This window comes from Sabethes cyaneus, chromosome 3 (genome assembly GCF_943734655.1).
Source record: "Sabethes cyaneus chromosome 3, idSabCyanKW18_F2, whole genome shotgun sequence".
In the NCBI taxonomy this organism is placed as follows: Eukaryota; Metazoa; Arthropoda; class Insecta; order Diptera; family Culicidae; genus Sabethes; species Sabethes cyaneus.
In genome coordinates this window covers 227,840,056-227,860,037 of record NC_071355.1, presented here as the reverse complement: position 1 = coordinate 227,860,037, position 19,982 = coordinate 227,840,056, and the positions used below count along the sequence as shown (strand labels likewise).

Sequence of the window (19,982 nt, the reverse complement as noted above, 5' to 3'; positions counted from 1 at the left end):
CCTTATACTTTTTATTATCCATGGTTTCCACGTTGAAAGGATTTTACCAATTCAAGCCTATTTTATCAACAGTACATCTTTTCACTACACTTCTAATGAAATGGCAAGCATGCGTATTCATACAGAGCCGTATGAAAACCGAACACTACAGCTGTAGCACATTTTTCTAACACAGATATCAAATTCGCCGAGGTTTAATCGTCACACAGTAAAGAATTTGCGATCTGTTGGGACAACGAACTTGTGTCATTTTTTCTGGCACACTTCCCTAACACAGACATCAAATTGGACTAGGTTTAATCGCGTTCGTAAGAAATCTGTTGGCACGAGGGGGCTTTGTCACTCTCTCTGGCGTACTTCCCAAGCAAGGACATCAAAATGGTCTAGGTTGAACCGCGGTGTTAAGAAATCTTGTTGAATTGAGGAAACTTTGTCACTTGTTTTGGCTTACTTCCCAAGCACAGATATCAAATTGGTATAGGTTTAGATCATCGTAAAGAATCTTCTAGCCAATCACGAAGCAAGAATTCTGGTAAAACATAGGTTCATTATTTTCACTTTTTCAATAGTTCAACATCAAGAATCCATACTTTTCTTCATTTGGGTCAATTCTTAGAAGATTTTCCGATCGATTGGTGTAAGAATATTGAAAATCGATCGGAAAACCGCTGAGCTATCAGCGCTCAAAACCTTTCATTTTTCGTGACGCTCGCATTTTTTGATTTTTTGGAATGACACCCTATCTCAAAACTTGCCGTAAGACGTAGTCCTACGTCAAAATATCAGCGGTCCACAGTTGCTTCTTTGAGGCACGTGCAACCCAAAGGCAATAAAACGATTACAATTGCTATGCTTAACATATTGGGTCCGATCAGTTGGCTAAATAAATATCTAAATTTTCTAAATTTATTGCCTTTATGGGAAGCTATATGCATTATTGTGGCACTTCCGTATAGCACTCAGATAGGTGATAGCGAAGCCTAGCAAGCGAGGTTATAGCAGTCTTACCAGCACACAACGAACCTGGTCGTTTGAATGCGGCCGAAGAGTTTTGCTGCCAATTTAGAATTAAGGTAATTTTATTTCCAAAAAAATGCCTGTCGCATGAATCGAAATTGGACTAATTTAAATTTGGAACTCTTTTCGGTATTGTCTCTTCAAATTTATCGGCTGGTTGATTTTAATTGATTAATGATCTTTCCAATCAATAACCTTAAAGTTGTTGAACCCCCCTTTTGTTGTTGGTCATAGGCAGAACTGGAGATTTCAACTTCATTTAAAATCGACTACTCCACCCTTGCGAGTAAGCCGGAGGGAGAGAACCGACCAGTCAGTCAGTGGACAGCACAACGCGAAATTCCTTTTAACGCATTACAGTGCCCACCGAACTGTACGGTCGCGGTCGGTGTCGGTACGGTAGGCACCTGGTAGGTGACGTTGACGAATGCGACAACCAACGATGACGATGTAGTACAAGCGCGTAAGCCCTACTCAATGACAACCTCTTTCTTACTGCAAACGTCGCACGACACGCCACTTGAAACAAGGCGACATGGCGTCTGTATGTGTGCGAACTTGACTGCAGTGCTTGTGGCGAGCGGCTTTGTTGCCTCACCCATCGTAACCCAACTCACCCTAATCAGGGGAATCCTTTACACTGGCGAGGAGTTGATTAATTACTTGAGAAATCTGAATTATTTCGACTGACATGTTAGAAAGCGACCGCTACTATTGCAAAATTACTATCAACCAGATGGGTTGGGTCGGCAGTGCGATGGTCACCATCAGATCCTGATCAGGTGCGATCCATGGGAACGCACCGGTGACAATTGAACCGGTTTGGCCGGCGGCACGGTAATTGATCGGCGACAGGTTCGTAATATCACTGGAGGCACTTCTGCAGGCATGATCGATCGAGGGAATTTAGCCTAATGAACGTCAAGTGACAAATTTTCTGAACATGTTATCACCTGACGGGTTGAAGGAGTCGTCACAAATTGGGAAAAGTAATGAAATTTGTCAATAAAAAAGCTCTTTTTGTAGTTTTTATAGCTACACTCTAGTTTTTTGATCAAAATCACCACCGTAAAATGACAGTTCACACACAGCGTCTAGGTGCCTATAATCTGCCACTGTCATCTGAAATTGACCCTGTAGCACCCACTGTCACAGTCAGTCTGGGCGGTAGACGGCACGAATCACGTAATTCGTCTATGTGATCCGGATCGATCACACAATTCTCCCCAGCCAGCCGGACATTCTAGCTTCGGCTCCAGCTCTCAGACAGACACAGCGGAGAGCATGAATCATAATCCGGAATGCTGACTGCGCGAGATGCATACACGGCGGCGCGGGGGAGCCGGGTGAAAATGGATCGAATCGGTGGTGCTGCGTAATATATGCAAATCGGTTGGTTGTTTTGAAACCGAATCGAACCACCGACCGTCGCACCGGCTGCAGTCTGCTGCTTACTACCGACCGATTCTTCGTCAGAACTATTGGCCGCCGAGTGACGACGACGACGACGACGAAGCTTGAGGAGGTATCCGTAAATGCAGCACAACCGAACGGGCCATTCGAGAGGTTGGCCGGCTGATCGGTCCCGGGCCGGGGCGAGTAAACGGAAAATTTTCCAACAGTGACAACCGTTAACGAACCGTGATCACCTGAGTCGCCGAAGGTTTTGTCGCTGAGGAGGGTCCACCTAGTAGTCCGTTTTGCTCGGGTCTGATGGGGTCGATGCTGGAACGGAGGCGCCGAGGGGCGGGGATATCACATTAATACACACATCCAGATGGACTCACACCGGGTTTGACAAATGAAGTATGAAAATAAATTGTTTAAATAATTTATTAGGTTGATTTATTGCCGGATCGATTCGAAATCAAGGGTTCGCATGATGGCTTGGATTACGTATGGTGACCGTGACAATTTGCTGGCTGCAAACTTTGAATGTGTGTGGCTAATTTCGTTCGCACCCGCGATGCAATCGTTGATTAGTGCTGACATTATTGGTTAGTCGCATGGAGAATTAGCTGATGTTTCGTCTCTCAGGAAGTCTCGAGCCATTTGGATTCGCTATTCTATAACTAGAGAGAAGAAAATAATAGAGGGAGGTTGAAACTCTTTGAATTACCGTGCAAAATAGGCAAAGAAAACACTTAGTTTTTGTAAAGGTTAGACTAAAGATTAGTACAATTTGTTTCTAATAAAAATAGACAAAAATCTAGATTTTCGTTTATAGGGGAAGGGCGGTAAAGACGGACACCTTAAGGTAAAGACTCAATATCTACTCAAATATAACTGTATTGATCGCAATTTTCATACAAACTGAACCTTTAAGTCTCTGTCTAATAAAGCTACAACGTGTGCTAGAAAATTTTATCCAAAATTTATGCTTTTTTTAATATTATAAACATTATGTATAAATCAGAGTTTCTGCGCATGGGCGGGAAAGACGGACACTTGGTATGGGAAAGACGGACACTCGCATTAAAGTGCCACGCGTCGTCGAATTACCAGTATTAAGAAAGATTAACATATTTCAATATTTCATTATGTATTTAGGAAAGAATTGGTTTGTGGAAACCCCCTTCCCGATCTCCCCCTTTGAGCGAGAAAATAAAATGGTTTCCTTCAATACTTTAATTGGTGACGAATTAATCGCTTCGAAAAGTTAGCCTATACCAACTGCTACATGACTTCTGATTAATTTTACATATATAATATGTGAGTATTTGCAATGTTAAATCGTTGTTGGGTAAAAGGGTTAAAAATCTGTGTGTCCGTCTTTCCCTACCGTTGGGTGTCCGTCTTTCCCGACTTGGATACCATTTATTCAAACTTCAATAACTTTTCACTGAATATTCAAAAATTCACCAGGCTTCCAATGAATATTCAGTGAAGGATCAAACTGCCGCAATGTCGTCGGTTTAGCATGAATATTTTGTTTTTTAACGATTTATCAGCTATTTTCTTCACACACAAAATTACATCAGTTAGCGTATCTACGCATTTTTTCTTTATTTTGCTTATAAATTTGACAGCTGCGCTGCTAAAAATCGGCAGTTTAATTCAAAAGTGTTCATTCAGTCTGTAGAAACATTTCCCATCATTGATTTGCTTCAATAAAATTATTGTTTATGAAATATGACAAGTGTCCGTCTTTCCCGCAGTGTCCGTCTTTACCGCCCTTCCCCTACCACTGAAAATATAATTTGGAATCTCTTGGTGTGGTTCTTGTTTTCACACATCATCCAGCTCATGTTCATAGTCTTGTAGGGTACGAAAGTGTATTTTCTGCTTACTTCAACCTACATTCGTTTCCTTTGGTCAATAAATACTTTACCGATATATAACTTTAAAATGTTACAACCACTGACTTGCCCAGGCTGTGGCACCTGGCACACCCAGCTGGATTTGCCCACCAAATTTCCCCTCATCAGTATCTAACTCGGATAGCTCGGTAAACAGGACGTTCTAAATATATTCGGACCTGCCTTTCAACAGGTAGAAACTGTATTCCCAGACCGGAATCTCCACCATCGATTTATGTTTCGTGCTGTGTGTAAAGTAGTAATCATATTCAGGATAATGGAATTTCCGTCAACAACTAGGCTCGACCGGTGTGAATTCCCATCAGGATTAGCAAGTCAAATTAGAGCTAGTTGGATCTGCGGAGTAAAGCCAAACAAAAGTTTGGAATTTCCTGCACTTGTTGCCTCGGACAATGCCTGCTAGGCAAGTGATTTATGGTGGCATGATGGGAAACACGACGACAAGTGGCTTCTACCTGCTGTGTGCTGTTTTGGTTGGGAATTTTACTGCATGTGGGTTAAACCAAAACAATATTGAGGTAAGTTAAAGTTTCGTAAAATTTTTGGAAGGATAATATTTATGCATAATCCAGCGCATTTCAAATCGAATGACTTTCTGTAACGTATCTCACTTAGTTTGCAGCCATGTTCCTAGTTTGCTACTGCCAACAATTCTTGCAATCATCTGGCGGTACCACCCGGGTGGAGCTCTGGCAGGTTGCATCATGAGCACTGGGTAGGTAGGTAGGTAGGTACCGACACCGACGGGGGTGCAGGAATGAGTCTATAATTCATCCGCCCTGCGAAGACACTCAACATCAGCGCACATCTCGGTCTGTCGGAACGAGGCGAGACGATTAATTTAAGTCATATTTTCGAGCCACCATGCAGCAGCCTACAAGCCGCGAATGCCGGGACCCGCGCGTACACTCAGGAGACCCCAGTAGAAAAAAAACAGAGAGCACGTAAAACACTCGAGAGCGTTAATGAAATACTTCTAGCTAACGAAGGTAGCGGCTACTTCGCTACACACTTAGGGCTCTGTGTGTGCTATAAAGTGCCATAAATTCATAAAGCAATGCGCGTTCCACCAATGCTCGGGGATCTGGCTTAGCCAGACTCAAACGATTCGCAGCTCAGTCCTGGTCAGCTCGAAAGAAATGCGCTGAAAAGTAGATGTAAATGAGCAATAGAAATAAAAGCGCTCCGCTTTGCGCCTCTTCAAATGCCGCGAAGTCGAGCATTTGATTCAACAACCAGCGCACAACCGCAATCGAGACTACGAGTATACAGCGAGGGGTGCGACAGACCTTTGAAATCTTTACGCTCAACCCATCGGGCACGTAAAACCGCCCAGCAGCATCACAAACAAAACACATGTTCGGACAATGGGGCCTTACGCGTGGTACAACTAATAACAAGCACTCTCGAGCCCGCTGAGGAAAGCCCTCGACAGCTTAAAAGGAGAGTACTTGGCGGGGGCTTTATTTCGGAGAAAACCGCAACGGTGCGGCCGGTTGATGCGTTCCCTGGGATCGGGTGTCTAGGCTGGGAGTGGACATACAATCGGTGACCGTGGTCAGCCCGACCTGAGCAGGTTTCCTGTTACACGGTAGCTTTCTAAACGCTACCGTGCGGCTTGGCAATTGCAGCCGGCAGTGGGACGGAACTGTCGGATCGGGTCAGCCGCTAACTGGCGGCGGGCGAGGGTGGCCGGCAGCAGATGCAAAGATTGATGGTGTAATCTTGACCACTTCTGCACCATGCTTCGGCAATGGTGCCCCTTGAAAAGTGGGGCCACCGGGCTTGCGATGAAATACTTTTGCACGTATCACGTTGCCTCGCTGCTCCGGTGCAGTGCGGTGCGGTGCGGGGCACGTGAGTTAGTTCAAGAATCTTTGTTGAATGCTGCGAAAACCATATTGCACATCGTCGCGGTATTGCGAAATCATCATCTAGTACGAACTCGAGGCTGAATAGCGCAGTAAAAATTCTTGAACTTTTTGCGTTGGATTTTAGCATGCGGTCAAGCAGGCAGGCCACTCTTTTGAAGAAATAAGATCCGGAAAATTGTCCCCACGCCAAGCCTGTGTAGCTTTCGCCTAGTGAGACGACGCAGAATCTTGTTGGAAACAGTATGGTGCATTCTTGTAGTGCTTTTTTTGGTTGTGGTGATCCTGTAGCAGGAACATTTTCGTCCGAGAACAAAATTTCACAATTACCGTGCCGCTAGAGCAGCTACCGTCATCTTTCAACTCTTGCAACCTTCTGTTTTTAGTCAACCCGTGTATCCGTTGTTTTTTGGATGAAATCACCTTTTTAAATGTTCTTTATGAATCACTGCGAAATTCCCAGTTTGTTGGCCATCTTACGTCCAGTCTGATCCGGTTTCCGTCGAAGTCGCTCGCTTGCTCGTTTGATGACTTCCGGTATCCTTACGCTGCAATTACGACCAGGTTTGGGGAGTGTTTTCCAAGAATCGGTTTCCTCTTATCGCTTGATGGTACAAAAAATTAATCTCGTTTATTCCAAGAAGTTTCAGCTTCTTTAAAATATCATACGGTCAAAAAATTTTTGAAAACAGACTTATCACGAGTGTTCTTTTTGCGTCCATGATTACCACGCACGCTATGTTCGAAGGCACTTATTATTTGCACTTCAGAGTTTTAGTCACAGGATGTTAGTATCGGTCAAAACAATGAATTTAAAGAAGGTCTTAAAATATTCTATTTTGGTTTTTTCACAAAATTCAAGTTATAAGTATATTTAGGGGTCATCCCTTCTCAAGTGAACATGTCCGTTGTAATCGACCACCTCCGATTTCAACCAAATTTGGTATAATTGCTCATTCCGCCCCACATTGTATTTTCCAGGGTTTTTTTTGCGGATTGATCAATCCCTCTTGCAGTGACGCTTCTCCATTTTTCTCAGATTTTCGAAAAAACTCATTTTTCACTGCATGTCACTGCATGTCACTGCAAGGCGGATTGATCAATTCGTATAAAACTTGGTAAATTGAATGTGGAGTCGGAATGAACAATTATACTAAATTTGGTTGAAATCGGAGATGGTCGATTCCAGCCGTTCACTTGAGAGGGGATGACCCCTAAATAAACTTAAATATTGAATTTTGTAAAAAAATCCAAGAGAGAAAAGAGTAAATTAATCATTAGTGGACCAGTTAGTGCTTGAGTAGTTTTGTTCCGCAAATTATTTTAAACTGGTAACGCTAAACACGCAACCGATTGCACTTACAATACGAATAACTTTCGATTAAGCCTCAAAATATCAATTTATGTTGCAAATCTCTATATTTTACACATTTTTTAAAACAGATTGGAATGTCCGTTTTCCTTTAATGGACCTTGTGGTTTACAATAGGATAGCGACCGGGTTCATTATAGGAATTTTAGTGTATTTTGCATGAAGAGGGTCCACTAATGGCGGCATTTCGCATTGTTAGCCATAAAATGGATCCTAACTTGTTGAAAACGTCGATTTTAAGGCATTAGCCATTAAATTCAGCTAAAATTTTATAAACTGAACTGTGTAGTATGTTTAGTACTTTCTGTTCCATGTCATATACCCTCGGAAATTAGAAGCACAAGCTAATAAACGCCGAAACTGTTCTCAAGGTCCATTAAACGTAAAGGGTCCACTATAGGTGAACTTACCCTATTTTAGGACCTTCTTTAAATTCATTGTTTTGACTAACACTAACATCCTGTGAAGAGAACTCTGAGGTGCATGAAAGCTAAATAATAAGCTAAATTTGTTTAAACGAATAATAATTCAAACAAACTAGCAGACTGTGGTGACATTTGAATACGAGAAAAAAGTGTAGGTAGACACATATGTAACTAACCCATTTTAAATTGAACTCGTCCAAAAAATAATAACAGTTATTACTACGCACCCTGTAGGTAATGAGTATTAACGACTACACATATTATTGTTGCACCACTGACAAACTGACACAACACAGACATTCCACTTTCGACGCTCTAACAACGCACAAGTAATTATACACTTGTATATAAGCGACCGATCGTTTATGTCAAAAAGAAAAATTGTAAAAAGGTTCGGAAAATAGATTTACGTAAAGTTCAGCTTGTTTCTTTTTTTTGAAAATCGAAAATGGTCTAATTTTTTTTGAATCTTTATCCGCGCTTTATTATGTCTGTAACGAAAACCAGACCCCTGCCATGACGACAAATTTTCATAGCAAGAATCACATCTCACTCACTAAATGTTTCAAACCACCCAAGCAACAATGTGAGTTTTATTGTACTTTTATGGTGATCTTCAAGACCAATTTTGGTCTTAAATGCTATCAAAAAAGTCTAATAAAACTACAAGGTATACAGCCCCAAGGGTTGTACGAAAGGGTGACGTAGGACTATATCAGATCATTAGATCAAAGACTAATCTAAACTGCATTTCTGGCATATGTATGTTTATATAATAGAAGTGAATGTTTAAAAGAGAAGTGCGAAGTATTCAGATTCAATTCTTCATTGAATACAACGGTGGCTTTGAAAATACGTGGACGGGGGTACATAAGTACATACAACGCCTGTACCCATTGCATAGAGATTTCTTTTAAAAATCACTTGATGCATACGATGCATAAGGGTAGAAACAGTAATGAATGACCAGCCCACAGATTATTGTATTAAATATGATTATGCGTAGTTTGACATGTTTCAATAATCTTACTTCAACTCGCTTGTGGCCTTTAAAATGGCCATTGGTTATAAATAACATTAAAGTCAAAACACGTTCATCGCAAATATGACGTGCCATTCGAATGGCATTCTTTTTCTTTTGACATGAATGACAACAGGCACGTAAGTTAGCTGCGTCGATTCACTGTCTTTTGCTCAGAGAAGGTTTTACTAGTTTACTTTCACAGCTTACCGTTTGTTACAAGCAGAAAATATGGCACATACGCCAAAATTTTTGTTTTAATGAGAGTCCTTACCCTCCTACCACAGGGGTGAGGGGTCTCAAACCACCATAAAATAAATTCATGCCTCCAACAACCCCCGCTTGCCAAATTTGGTTCAATTTGTTTGATTAATTCTAGAGTTATAAGGAAATTTGTATTTTATTTGTATGGGACCCCCCTCTTAGAAGGGGGAGGGGTCTCAATTTACTATAGAAAAAATTCTTGTCTCCAAAAACACCCACATGTCAAATTTGGTTCCATTTGCTTGATTAGTTCTCGAGTTTTGAGAAAATTTGTGTTTCACTTGTATAGGAGCCCCCCCTCTTACGCCCTCCTTAAAATTGCTCTCTGACCCCCTCCATAAAATTGCTGGTGATTTTATCTATCCAACGACACATAAATTGTATAGTTTCGTTCAGTAGTTTAGTAGTTATTAGCATTTGAAATCTTTCATTCAAACGTTACACTTCTATTTTCGTTTTCACAAAGTGCTACCCATTCCCGGTATAGTAAACAAAGACGTAGTCCTACGTCAAAACACAAATTGTTACTTGGGAAACAACGTGGGCACCTAAACTACAGCTGGAGCAAGCACCTCACGACCACTCTCTTATCCGTGACAGGATTTGCGGTAAACCCGAAAAAGAAATTGGTGTTTAAGACCTCAGCCCAACGGTTAACAGTGGCAAAGTATACACTCAAGTCGATTTTTACGCGAAGGATACGCCCCGCGTAAATCAAAACCGCGTAACTTCCGACAATCGCGTAAAAAAAACCGCGTAAATTCCGAAATTCGTGTAAAAAAACCGCGTAAATTCCAAAATTCGCGTCAAAAAACCAAAATTTCGCGTAAAAAAACTTTGTGGACTTCAACACTACGCAAAAAATAGACGTTTTGAGCACATCCGCGTAAATTCCGAAAATCTCGCAAAAAACCGCGTAAATTCCGAAATTCGTGTAAAAAACCGCGTAAATTCTGTAATTCGCGTAAAAAACAAACCGTGTAAAAAGCGACTTCAGTGTATGAATGTAAACGAAGGCTCAAACAAATTATGCCAGATTGCAGTCAAGGCAAGCATCAATAATGTAGTTGCATCTCATAGAGCTGCACAGCGTTAGAAAGTGTTTTTTCGATGATATTAGGTTAGGTACCTTCGATTCGCTCTCAATTAGACGCGAGACGCGGCACACGGGATACAGCAAGTATTCTTTAAACATCTAATTAAATAGGTACCCCGGGGCAAGTGGGAATACGGGGTAAGTGGGAACGGAGCTCATAACTCTCCTCGGCCTCATTTTCTCCAAACGAACCTTTCTAGAAATGAAAGATACAACTCAAACGCATGTATTAAAATTATAGATTATTTATAACAAGCATTCCAAACATCAAAATTGGACTTTCAATTTGAGCGTTATTTTCAATTTGCGTTGTAAGTTTGACGCACCATTTTATAAATGATATTTTGGCCACAGGCTTTACGTAAAAGTACATGTTTTTCAGACAGTAGCTAAACATAATGTGTGTATTAACAAATTACACCCGAAAACTAGATGTTTAGTTTGACAAACGGCAATTAAAAAAATGGGTCGAAATAAGGTCGGCACTTCAAAGCACCCGGGGCAAGTGGGACCTATTAAAAATAAAGAGTTTCAGCACAAAACTTCCTGTCTTAATACATTTTTTAGATGAACTATCGAACATTTTCAGTTCAATTACGTAATATTTATACCAGTAAAACTTTAAAATAAAACCGAAAAAGACTAAACCAAGGCCCCCAAAAAAGAAGCCCACATGCACAGCTTGTGAGGGAACAAACAGTTTGGTCACATTTTGGAATTTGGAAACACATGAATTTGGAAAGTCAAATTTGATATAATTAAGCAAATCTGCAACTGGAATTGAAACAATAAAGTGTTGTGGTTATTAAAATGTAACTATCTCTTATGAGTAGCTCTACCGAATTGGGCATGGTTGAACAAACAGATCATAATCGTATTTTCGAGCTATTAAACAATGATTAATCCCAAATTACGTCTCGCAATAACTGGATACAACGATATATTCAACTACATTTCATTACAATAATGCTTTACAGCGTAATTGCGCATGATCTGTGTTTTATATAATTATAAAGTCGCCCGTTGTGATCTGATTTTGTTACGCTATTTTTGAATGAACCCTTCGCACAAATATTGCTTTTGATTGCTTCTTGCAATGCTTTAACATTGCTGTATATTAACTTATACAATTTACTATTATTTTATGCTTTTTAATCAAAGTTGAATATAGGTCCCGCTTGCCCCGGTAAATCGGGCAAGTGGGACCTATCGCCATAATTTTGAAAATTCTCCTCCAGATTCATTTCATGTAAATTGATAGGCCTTTTGCGTAATTAATCCTTCGAAGTGATACCACTGAACAGTTTCTGTGATAAAAGAATTTTGAAATAATCATAGGTATAGAAAACACAGTGGAATAAACCCAAACTATGCATTTTTTAGGTCTCACTTACCCCGGTGTACCTTATGTATGTTTGGAATTTAATCACCGTTAAACGTGTATTTCTCGGTTTTGTTGACTTTTTTGGGTGAAATTTTAACTTGCTGTTCTTTCTCGGTGTAATTTTTCAGTCTACTTGGGCTTCGACTATCATCAGACGCCTGAAATATTTATTTTAGTAGATACCACATTGCATATGTTATTAATATGAACCATAACTACAAAACATATAGCAATTTCACATCTTATAATATTACAATTATAATTCCACATATTGTTTTCTTACTATTAAGAAAGCATTTCCTTTTGTCACATCTCACTACTAATTCTGTTCCGTAAGAGTTTACTCCTCTCCTCTTCTATAACTAAATAATCTTTACAATGATATGTTTTCCCAATAAATATAACCTGTAAAACCCCAGTAATGCTACCGCCAGTATTATTAGGTTTATTTTCTACCCCATCGTCTACTATTTTTTAAAGATAAATAGCGAATTTACAACCGTTCTTAAATTTACACTAATTCCAGTTTCTACACTTGCATTTAATGGTTCTCGTTATATTTTTCCTTTATTTTTATAAAAAATGTGACAGATCGAAGATTCTTTACGACGTTCAAACTTATACTAATTTGATATATCAAGCTTAGTTGAATTGAACGTGCATTTGTAGTTCTACGTTCCTCGTTTGTGCCCCTAGGCACGGACCTTTATACTTTTTCTTGTGTGTTTTATAAAATGGTTTAGCAGTGTGCATGATTTAAGCTTATGGCATACGCAAAACACGTGAAACATGCTTGCCGTGCTCTTATATAGGTGGGTGGGAAAAAGCGGCACCTAAGCAAGTTTGTAACACCTGACCTGAACTTCAAGGTGAAGTACTGATATGATATGTCCACTTGCCCCACTTATCCAATAGGTTCGTGAGTTGAAGGCAAAATGAAGCTTAAATAAGCGATAACTTTGTAAACAAGGTACTAAAGATTTGTGGTCTTCTGCAGAAAGGTGTATTTTGAGTGCTTCTATAACTGCCTAGAACAATGTGCTCTTATAAAATCCAACCAACAAAAGTTAAGTATAAAAAACTAATTTTAAAGAACTCGTTAAGAAAATGCTGTATAGTTCCTGGATAAAGATAGAAATGTTACTTCAGGAAACTTGCTAGTTTTTACATTTTCCACAACATGTTCTTGTGAAATGTAACCAACAAAAGCTTTGCATGAATAACTAATTTTTAAAGAACTTCCAAAGAAAATGCTCTGTGTCTCTACACCCGAAAGAAATAGAAAAAATATTTCTTCTGCAAATTTATTTGTTTTTATATTTGCTACAACTATGCCGAAGAAACTATGTCTGTGTTTCCCAACACAAAAAAGTTATGACGATTAAGAAGGTGGGAAAAAGGTTCCACTTTTCACCGATTTGGACCACTGTCCACTGACGCAAGCTTACGACAAACAGCCGTCGTTAAGGCCCAGACACAATGCATACGGATTTTACTACGTTGCGGCAATTTGACAGTTTTTCCATGGGTTTTCTGTCAAATTTCCGCAACGTAGTAAAATCCGTATGCATTGTGTCTGGGCCTTTACTGTATGCAGACATTCTGCTGTCAACTCGCTCGCGTACGCGTCTGCCCGTGAGGACTAGCGCGGCACACTGTGATACAGAGTTTGCATTACTATTTCGTTGCTTCGTAATCCTACGCCCCGGATTCTACACACGAGTGGAAGTGCGAGCCCTCGCGAGTGATCGATATCAGCTGCTCGGGCTGCAATGAAGAGCCAGAGGGACGACCGCTGCTGTTTGATAAATACACACTCGCAAGAACTCGCCGTAGCAAGAGTCCAAAAGGGATGCTTATGTCGGAGTGTTCGTTAGAACGAATATGCGTGTGTGAGAAAATTTGTCCACACTGGATGGTATGTCACAAAAAATCACAGTTTATTTGATGCAGCGGCATCAGTAGTTTGTAGTTTGTGTTCATATCACGTTATGTCATCCAAAAAGCATTTGCTGCATAATTTTCTCAAGACAATGAGCATTTCAATGTGACATTGTTTGAACAGCTAACGTTTAATAGTTTGATATATGCGTTAAAACTAGAATTTGAAGAAACTTGAAAAAGTGAGCTATGAGTAGTGAGAAATGAGTAGGGAATAGTGAAATTGAGAAAGGAATAACCTAAAATGAGAAATAGGTAAAAAATGGATAACGAGAAGTGAGAAGCAGTAAGAAGTGACTGATAAAAGTAAGATGTCTGCATACAGTAACGGCGGCTGCTTGTCGTAGGCAAATACAGAAGAGCAAAAACGAACCATACTTGCTTTACTTTAGTGGCAACGGTCCGTTACCGATCACGCGCCGAACGAATTATGGTCCTTCAGTACTGTCGGTCCTGGGCTGCCGTTCTTCAATCCCCACGAACACCAGTTGAACGTGCATCGTCTTCGACAGCGCACACCCATCGAATGCAGGGTCTGCCTCGGAGTCCACGGCCTCTTCCTAGTTCCTCTTCCTGCTGAAAATAGTTTTGGATACTCTTTCGTCGGGCATTCTGGCAACGTGTCCAGCCCACCGCAGCCTGCCACATTGTACTACCTTCACTATATCAGCATATTTGTATACTTGGTACAGCAAAAACGAAACAAAAAGAGCAAATCAAGCCTGATTCTAAACGGGACTGTCCTGCTCTTTGTGTTCCGATTTTACCTATTTTTACTTGTTTTACCGTCCCACCTCAGCCATACTAAATGTGAAAAAGCTGCGTGTGGGGCACTTATAGAACTTATTATAGAACTTATATAACTTTATCTGCAAATGTGGAATTAAATATTGCTCTATCTTTTATATTTACGACGCACTCCCGGTTTGCACTGAGTGATACTCAATGAGCGCTCATTTTGCACCAACGGGTGTAACCGTAAATACTTTGAAAATTTAAAATAGAGTTACACTTATTTTAACCATTTTAAAGATAATAGTTAGAAAAAAGCCCCATGCCAAATTTTTGTCATATTTTGCTTCACTGAGCTGGCCCAGTCGAATAAGTAAAATCGGAGCACAAAGAGCAGGACAGCCCTTATTTTAAGGATATCAATTCAATTCTGCTTAGTTAGTGCTCTGCATTGAGCCATTCGCAACAACTTTTCAACAAAGGCCAGTAGATGGCAGCAGCTTATAGGAAACAAAGTTTATCAAAACTAGATTCATCCGGTACCACTTTTATATGAGTATCGGAGCCAAACTGCAGCATTTCTAAAACTAAAACCATTCGAAGCAACTTAGAGCAAAGGGATTAACTTACAGTTTCCGGATTCCGGAGCGTGACGGTGTTTGTTTTCAGTTTCAGAAAACTTCCAATTACCACAGTTTCGTCTCTATTTCACCTGCCCAAAGCAGAAGCTCACATAATCCTTCAAATCCAAAAAAACACAGCCAAAAAATCTGCACAGGTACTGACTGCTGCAGCCAGCACTAATGTAGGTCAGTTTGCACAAAAAGAAGCTGACAGGAGATATTTCTTAGAAACTGAATCGCCTTCGGAAATTCGATATCCGTTCCTTTCGGGGCGGACACCGACCGCAAGTCAGTCACCAGAAGGAAGTAGAACCGGTAATAAGCGAAAAAACACGATTCACCTAAGGAGCCATAAAGTTCCAGCTGATTGCCTTCATTTAAAAAAGAATCTCAAAACCAGGCCCAAGCAGGGAAGTTCTGTTGTCCTAAAAATAAATCGGATCTACACGACAAAGCAAAATGATGGAATGGCATTTCTTAAGTTTCACACAATGCACCTGATTGCAACCATAAAAGCAGACGGTGCAGCAATTACAACAACCTCCGATGCAAATCGGCCTACAATAGAAACTCACTTGTCGTTGTTCCGTGCGCACAACTGCACAACAATGAAAAGGAAGGAAATCCTGTGCAATTCATTCCCCGTTCGGTGATGAAAAACGGAAGGAAGTTAGCCTTGCTGGCTGTGAGCAGCAAGAATGGAGCAAATGATCCTCGGTCCTACCCATAGGTTATGTATAGCTAAGAATAATCAAAGCTAAGGCTTGCCTTCGGACCGACAACAAACGAAGTGATGAAGAATGCTCGGCCAAAAAGGAAACGGCAATCACTTGCAGACCCATGGTATTCGAGACGAGCGAACAGATTCGAACGAACAGGTAACCGATCGAGCAGAGGTGAAGACTGTGCAACACTATAATAGAGTTGGAATGAGAGAAGAGACATGTTGGCGCGAAAAGAAACAGGAAATTTAATTTTTCGATTGAAAATTCATTGTGTTTTATTTTGTCTTTTTTTTTGTTTTTTCTTTTCTTTTTTTTATAGAAATATCTTATTGTATAAAAATTCTTATACACTAAACAATGAAAACAAAATATATTAAGTTTCTTCTTAATGGATCTACACGGTATAAAAAAATACAAGAAATGTACAATTGGTAGCGGTGTTGGTTCTGTATAGCGTAAAAAATAGAGAGCCCAGCAAATTTGTATCAAAAAATTTGTTACTTAACTCTAATTTGTCATGGTTCGTTACGCAGAAAGAGAAAAAATGGCTGTTTGAAATGCATCCGTTTCTTGTTTATTTTTTCTTTTCCCTCTGATAGGTCGTAGTTTTCTAAAGGCACAATATTCACTTGAAATGGCTTTCAATTCGCAGGAATTTCATACAACTGAGATCCTTTTTGAAATAGTTCTGATTGATTGTCACTTACACGAGACCTTACATTTCTAAAGTCTAACTAAGCAGGATAAGGAGAGAGAAAAATGGTACAACTAAAATAAAAATTACACTATCTGACTAGCTCAGCAACTTTCTTGAAAAAGTTTAATTTAAATGTTTCCCCGACGTCCCGAGAAGGGAAACGCCGTACCCGGGGAAACCGACCAGCAATAACTCGAAGCTGTTTTGTTTTCGACTCATCATCATCGAGAAATAAATAACTTACAACAACTAAAAACAATCATTCGTGACGCTCAATTTTGTGATCCACTCGAAGTAAAATTTAAATGCACGAAACAAGCTTTTTGGTAATTTTCTGGAAACTGCAATTTTTTTTTGAAATAGGTTTAACTTATCTCGTCGAATAAATAAACTATTTACAAACAAAACTTTAACTTTTCACTTTGAAGAACACGTTACGCGGTTTGTCGGTGGTGCCTCCTACGAGTGAAAGCTAACGTTTTTTCTTCCTCTTTTTTTTTGTTTTTAACGGTCGCGGTGGCAATGAGTTTCAGTCTTTTGCGGTGAACTATGTGTTGTGATTGGCGACGAAAAGGCACATTCGTGTGTTGTTCGGGTTTGAACTTTTTTTTCTGGTTTCTATGTGGTTTCTGGTTGAACCTAGTAGACGGCAATGTTGCTATGCGATAACACTGTAGGGATGTACTTTTCATCGTGCGACTGCTGCGATGGAGAACTTGGAGCCGGCTGCGATCCTGGAAGCTGCATGCCCGGGCATCCAGTTTCATTGTGCTTCGTGAGTAGTGGTAAGCGGGAGAATGATTTCGTGCAGGTTGGGCACTTAAACCGTTTCACGTCCTCGTGAGTTTGCTGGTGCGCTCGAAGGTTAGACCGATCGGCAAAGGCTCGCGAGCAGAGTTTGCAGACAAACGGTTTTTCACCGGTGTGGGTGCGGATGTGTCCCTGCAGCAGCCACGGTCGCGAGAAAGCCTTATCACAGAGGTTGCACTTGCAGGGGAGCGTGTGAGTTCGGATGTGCATCTTAAGGGCACCGAGGGTTTTGTACGGTTTGTTGCATTCTTTGCAGACGAAAATCTTCTGAGCCTGATTGCCTTCGGCCGCAGGACAGTGGAACTGTTGGTGCTTCGAGAGGCCAGAGTAGGTGGAGTAGGACTTTCCACAATCCGGACACTGGTAGCGCGGTGCACCGGAGCTAGTGGGCTTGTCGCCCGGTTTATCACTTTTCACTTTCTGGATGTTGGAGCTGGAGGTTGACTTCTCGGTCAAGATTGACGGAGATGCACTGGTGTTGTTGTTTTCCTCGGACAGTGTTGATGGACTGGATCGGGCTGGCGACAGTGAGCGATTCGATGACAGGTAAGAGTTGAATGAAGTGTGGCTGGAGGCTGGCGATAGCGAAGGATGATCTACAGGCATCATGAGCTGATGATGATGGCTGAGACTGTATGGCATATAGCGGTGCTGGCGAACGAAGGAGTCGGATTTGATGATGTTGTTGTTTTGATTTATCCGAAGTTCCGAGGCAGGATAGGCCGGAACCATCGTCGGTGGTGAGATCGATTCCTGGCGAACGTAGTGTCCAGGATGCGGTGGTGAGACAGAGCTTTCACGTTGAGCATACGGCGATAGAGGCTCCGATCGTGGTGGCGAGATGTGATGATGATACAGGTTGTAGAGATCCGATGGATAAGGCATTGCGTACGGGAAGTGCGGGTAGCCGGAGTACACATTAGGTGCGGATTTGTAAAAGCTGTGCAGAGGTTCTGCTGGCGAGGTTGGCGACCGGGTAGCTGGGTAGTAAATTGACGGGTGTGATCCGTAGATAGGAGTAGGAACGGAAATCGGAGACTTGGTTTCACTGGGATCCGGCGACGACGAAGGTGGTGGTGTTGGCAATGTTTCTTCGGCTTTGATTACAATTGCCACCGGGGATTCCGAGCGGGCCTTCTTTTTTTTCATCGAGAGATCCTCTGGTTTTGTACTCAGGTTCTCTGGTTCCATGTCGGATTCAGAATCTGGAGAAAAGAAGATAGAAAGAAAGCACAAATTTAGTCCCATGATCGATTGCAAACAAGAGATTTCATTCGATTTCTTATAAAAATCAAATTGAAAGAAGCTGATATCAAAAACTCAAAACTGTAAAAAAACTTACCATTTTTAACCTCTTCATCAATGAAGACTGGCCGCTTTTTGAGCGGGCAATGACTGTAGTTTTTCTGCATGATCGATGTTGGCATAATTCACTGTGTCCTTTGATAATAAAAACTGCTGAGCTCCTGGCTGAACTCACACTACACTTAGTGTCTCTCGCGGTTCGAACTTCAAATAATCCTTCACAAATATTCCATAAAGATCGAGTTGTTCTGTTTAAACGTTCACTTCAATAGAGCGGTAAGATCACTGATCGACACTGATCACTTAATCCTTGCGCTTGCTTCACTTCGAGTACGATACGATGTTTGTGCAACGAGTTCAAACGAACGACTGAAATCCTGCACTTGGCGTAATAGCCCGATACGGCACTGCACACCCGAAGCGACGAATTTCAACCAAAAAGCGAACAAACGAAAGCGGAATTAAAATAAACGAACAAAAAACTTGATCGCAAAGAAAATGCGTTCTACTTCGAAAAAAGTATTCTTGTCTGTACGGCGTGTGAGCCTTGAATGATGTTCGGTTTCTCTTCGGCGCCCCTATTTGTAGCTAAGCCGAACGGTCGTACCTCCCCTGACGCGGCCGGTGGAATAACAGGCGTTCGGGTTTTTCCCCTCGACGAAGCAGAGAAGAAAAGCAAATGCAACTGCCACCAGCACCAGCGGTACCAGTAGGCCAGGTGTTACAGCTGCTTCCACCTCTGTCCCAATGTGTGAGTGCATCTCAGCAGGGCTCTTCGCATTAGCACGTGCCTTTGCACCAATGATCGGCCGGCGTAAGGTGATCGACGCTGTCGGTGTGTGCAGCCAGTGTGTAAAGTGAAAAACAGTAAAGATCAGGCAAAGTGGGTGGAGCCAGCACCGCTTCGGGTAGTCTTCGTTCGACTGGTGGGAGAAACCCCCGCAGGTGTGAAGTTTATGTCTTCGGCTTTTCCGCAGGGGAAAACCCGGCCGATCGTTTTATGCTCTCTCTCTCGCGCTCCACGCATCGTTCGAGCGTTTATGTTTTACTTCTCCATTAATATGTCGTCCATTCAGGTTGCTGTCGGTGATCTACTCCCAGACCTCGGTGCGGTGCGCTATGTGCAATGGCTGTGTTATTGTTATTGGGGTGCAGCGAACCGGTGTTCAGTTTCGTTTATTTTTAGCTGCTTGTTTTTCTCGCTGCTTCGCGGCACGTCACGTACGGCATGGACCGCGGAACAACTGCTATGGAACAAGTTTCTCCGGGAGGGTTCGGGCAGCGAGCGTCACGAAGTTGGGCGTCGATCGCGAGTACGTGAATTTCTCGCGCTCTTCGTAAACTTGTTCAGTCGGCTGCGCGAGATCCAGTTCGAACGT

The 19,982-nt window shown here is 41.5% G+C and overlaps 1 protein-coding gene across 1 annotated transcript; it reads right to left on the bottom strand.

The window, feature by feature from the left end:
- Nucleotides 1-17,127: 17,127 nt before the first annotated feature.
- On the bottom strand, nucleotides 17,128-18,725 carry LOC128743516 (protein escargot-like). The gene is made up of 2 exons (XM_053840113.1): nucleotides 18,641-18,725; nucleotides 17,128-18,503 (listed from the first exon to the last, which is right to left on the bottom strand). Exons 1-2 carry the CDS (start codon nucleotides 18,723-18,725, stop codon nucleotides 17,128-17,130), a joined length of 1,461 nt encoding a protein of 486 aa, XP_053696088.1.
- Between the last annotated feature and the right edge of the window lie 1,257 nt (nucleotides 18,726-19,982).

What these genes read in the sequence shown, in the direction of transcription:
- LOC128743516 (XM_053840113.1), bottom strand. Translation starts at nt 18,725, where the DNA reads ATGCCAACATCGATCATGCAGAAAAACTACAGTCATTGCCCGCTCAAA. An exon ending in TGATGAAGAGGTTAAAAATG is followed by an intron (nt 18,504 to 18,640) that starts GTAAGTTTTTTT and finishes TCTTTTCTCCAG; the next exon opens with ATTCTGAATCCGACATGGAA.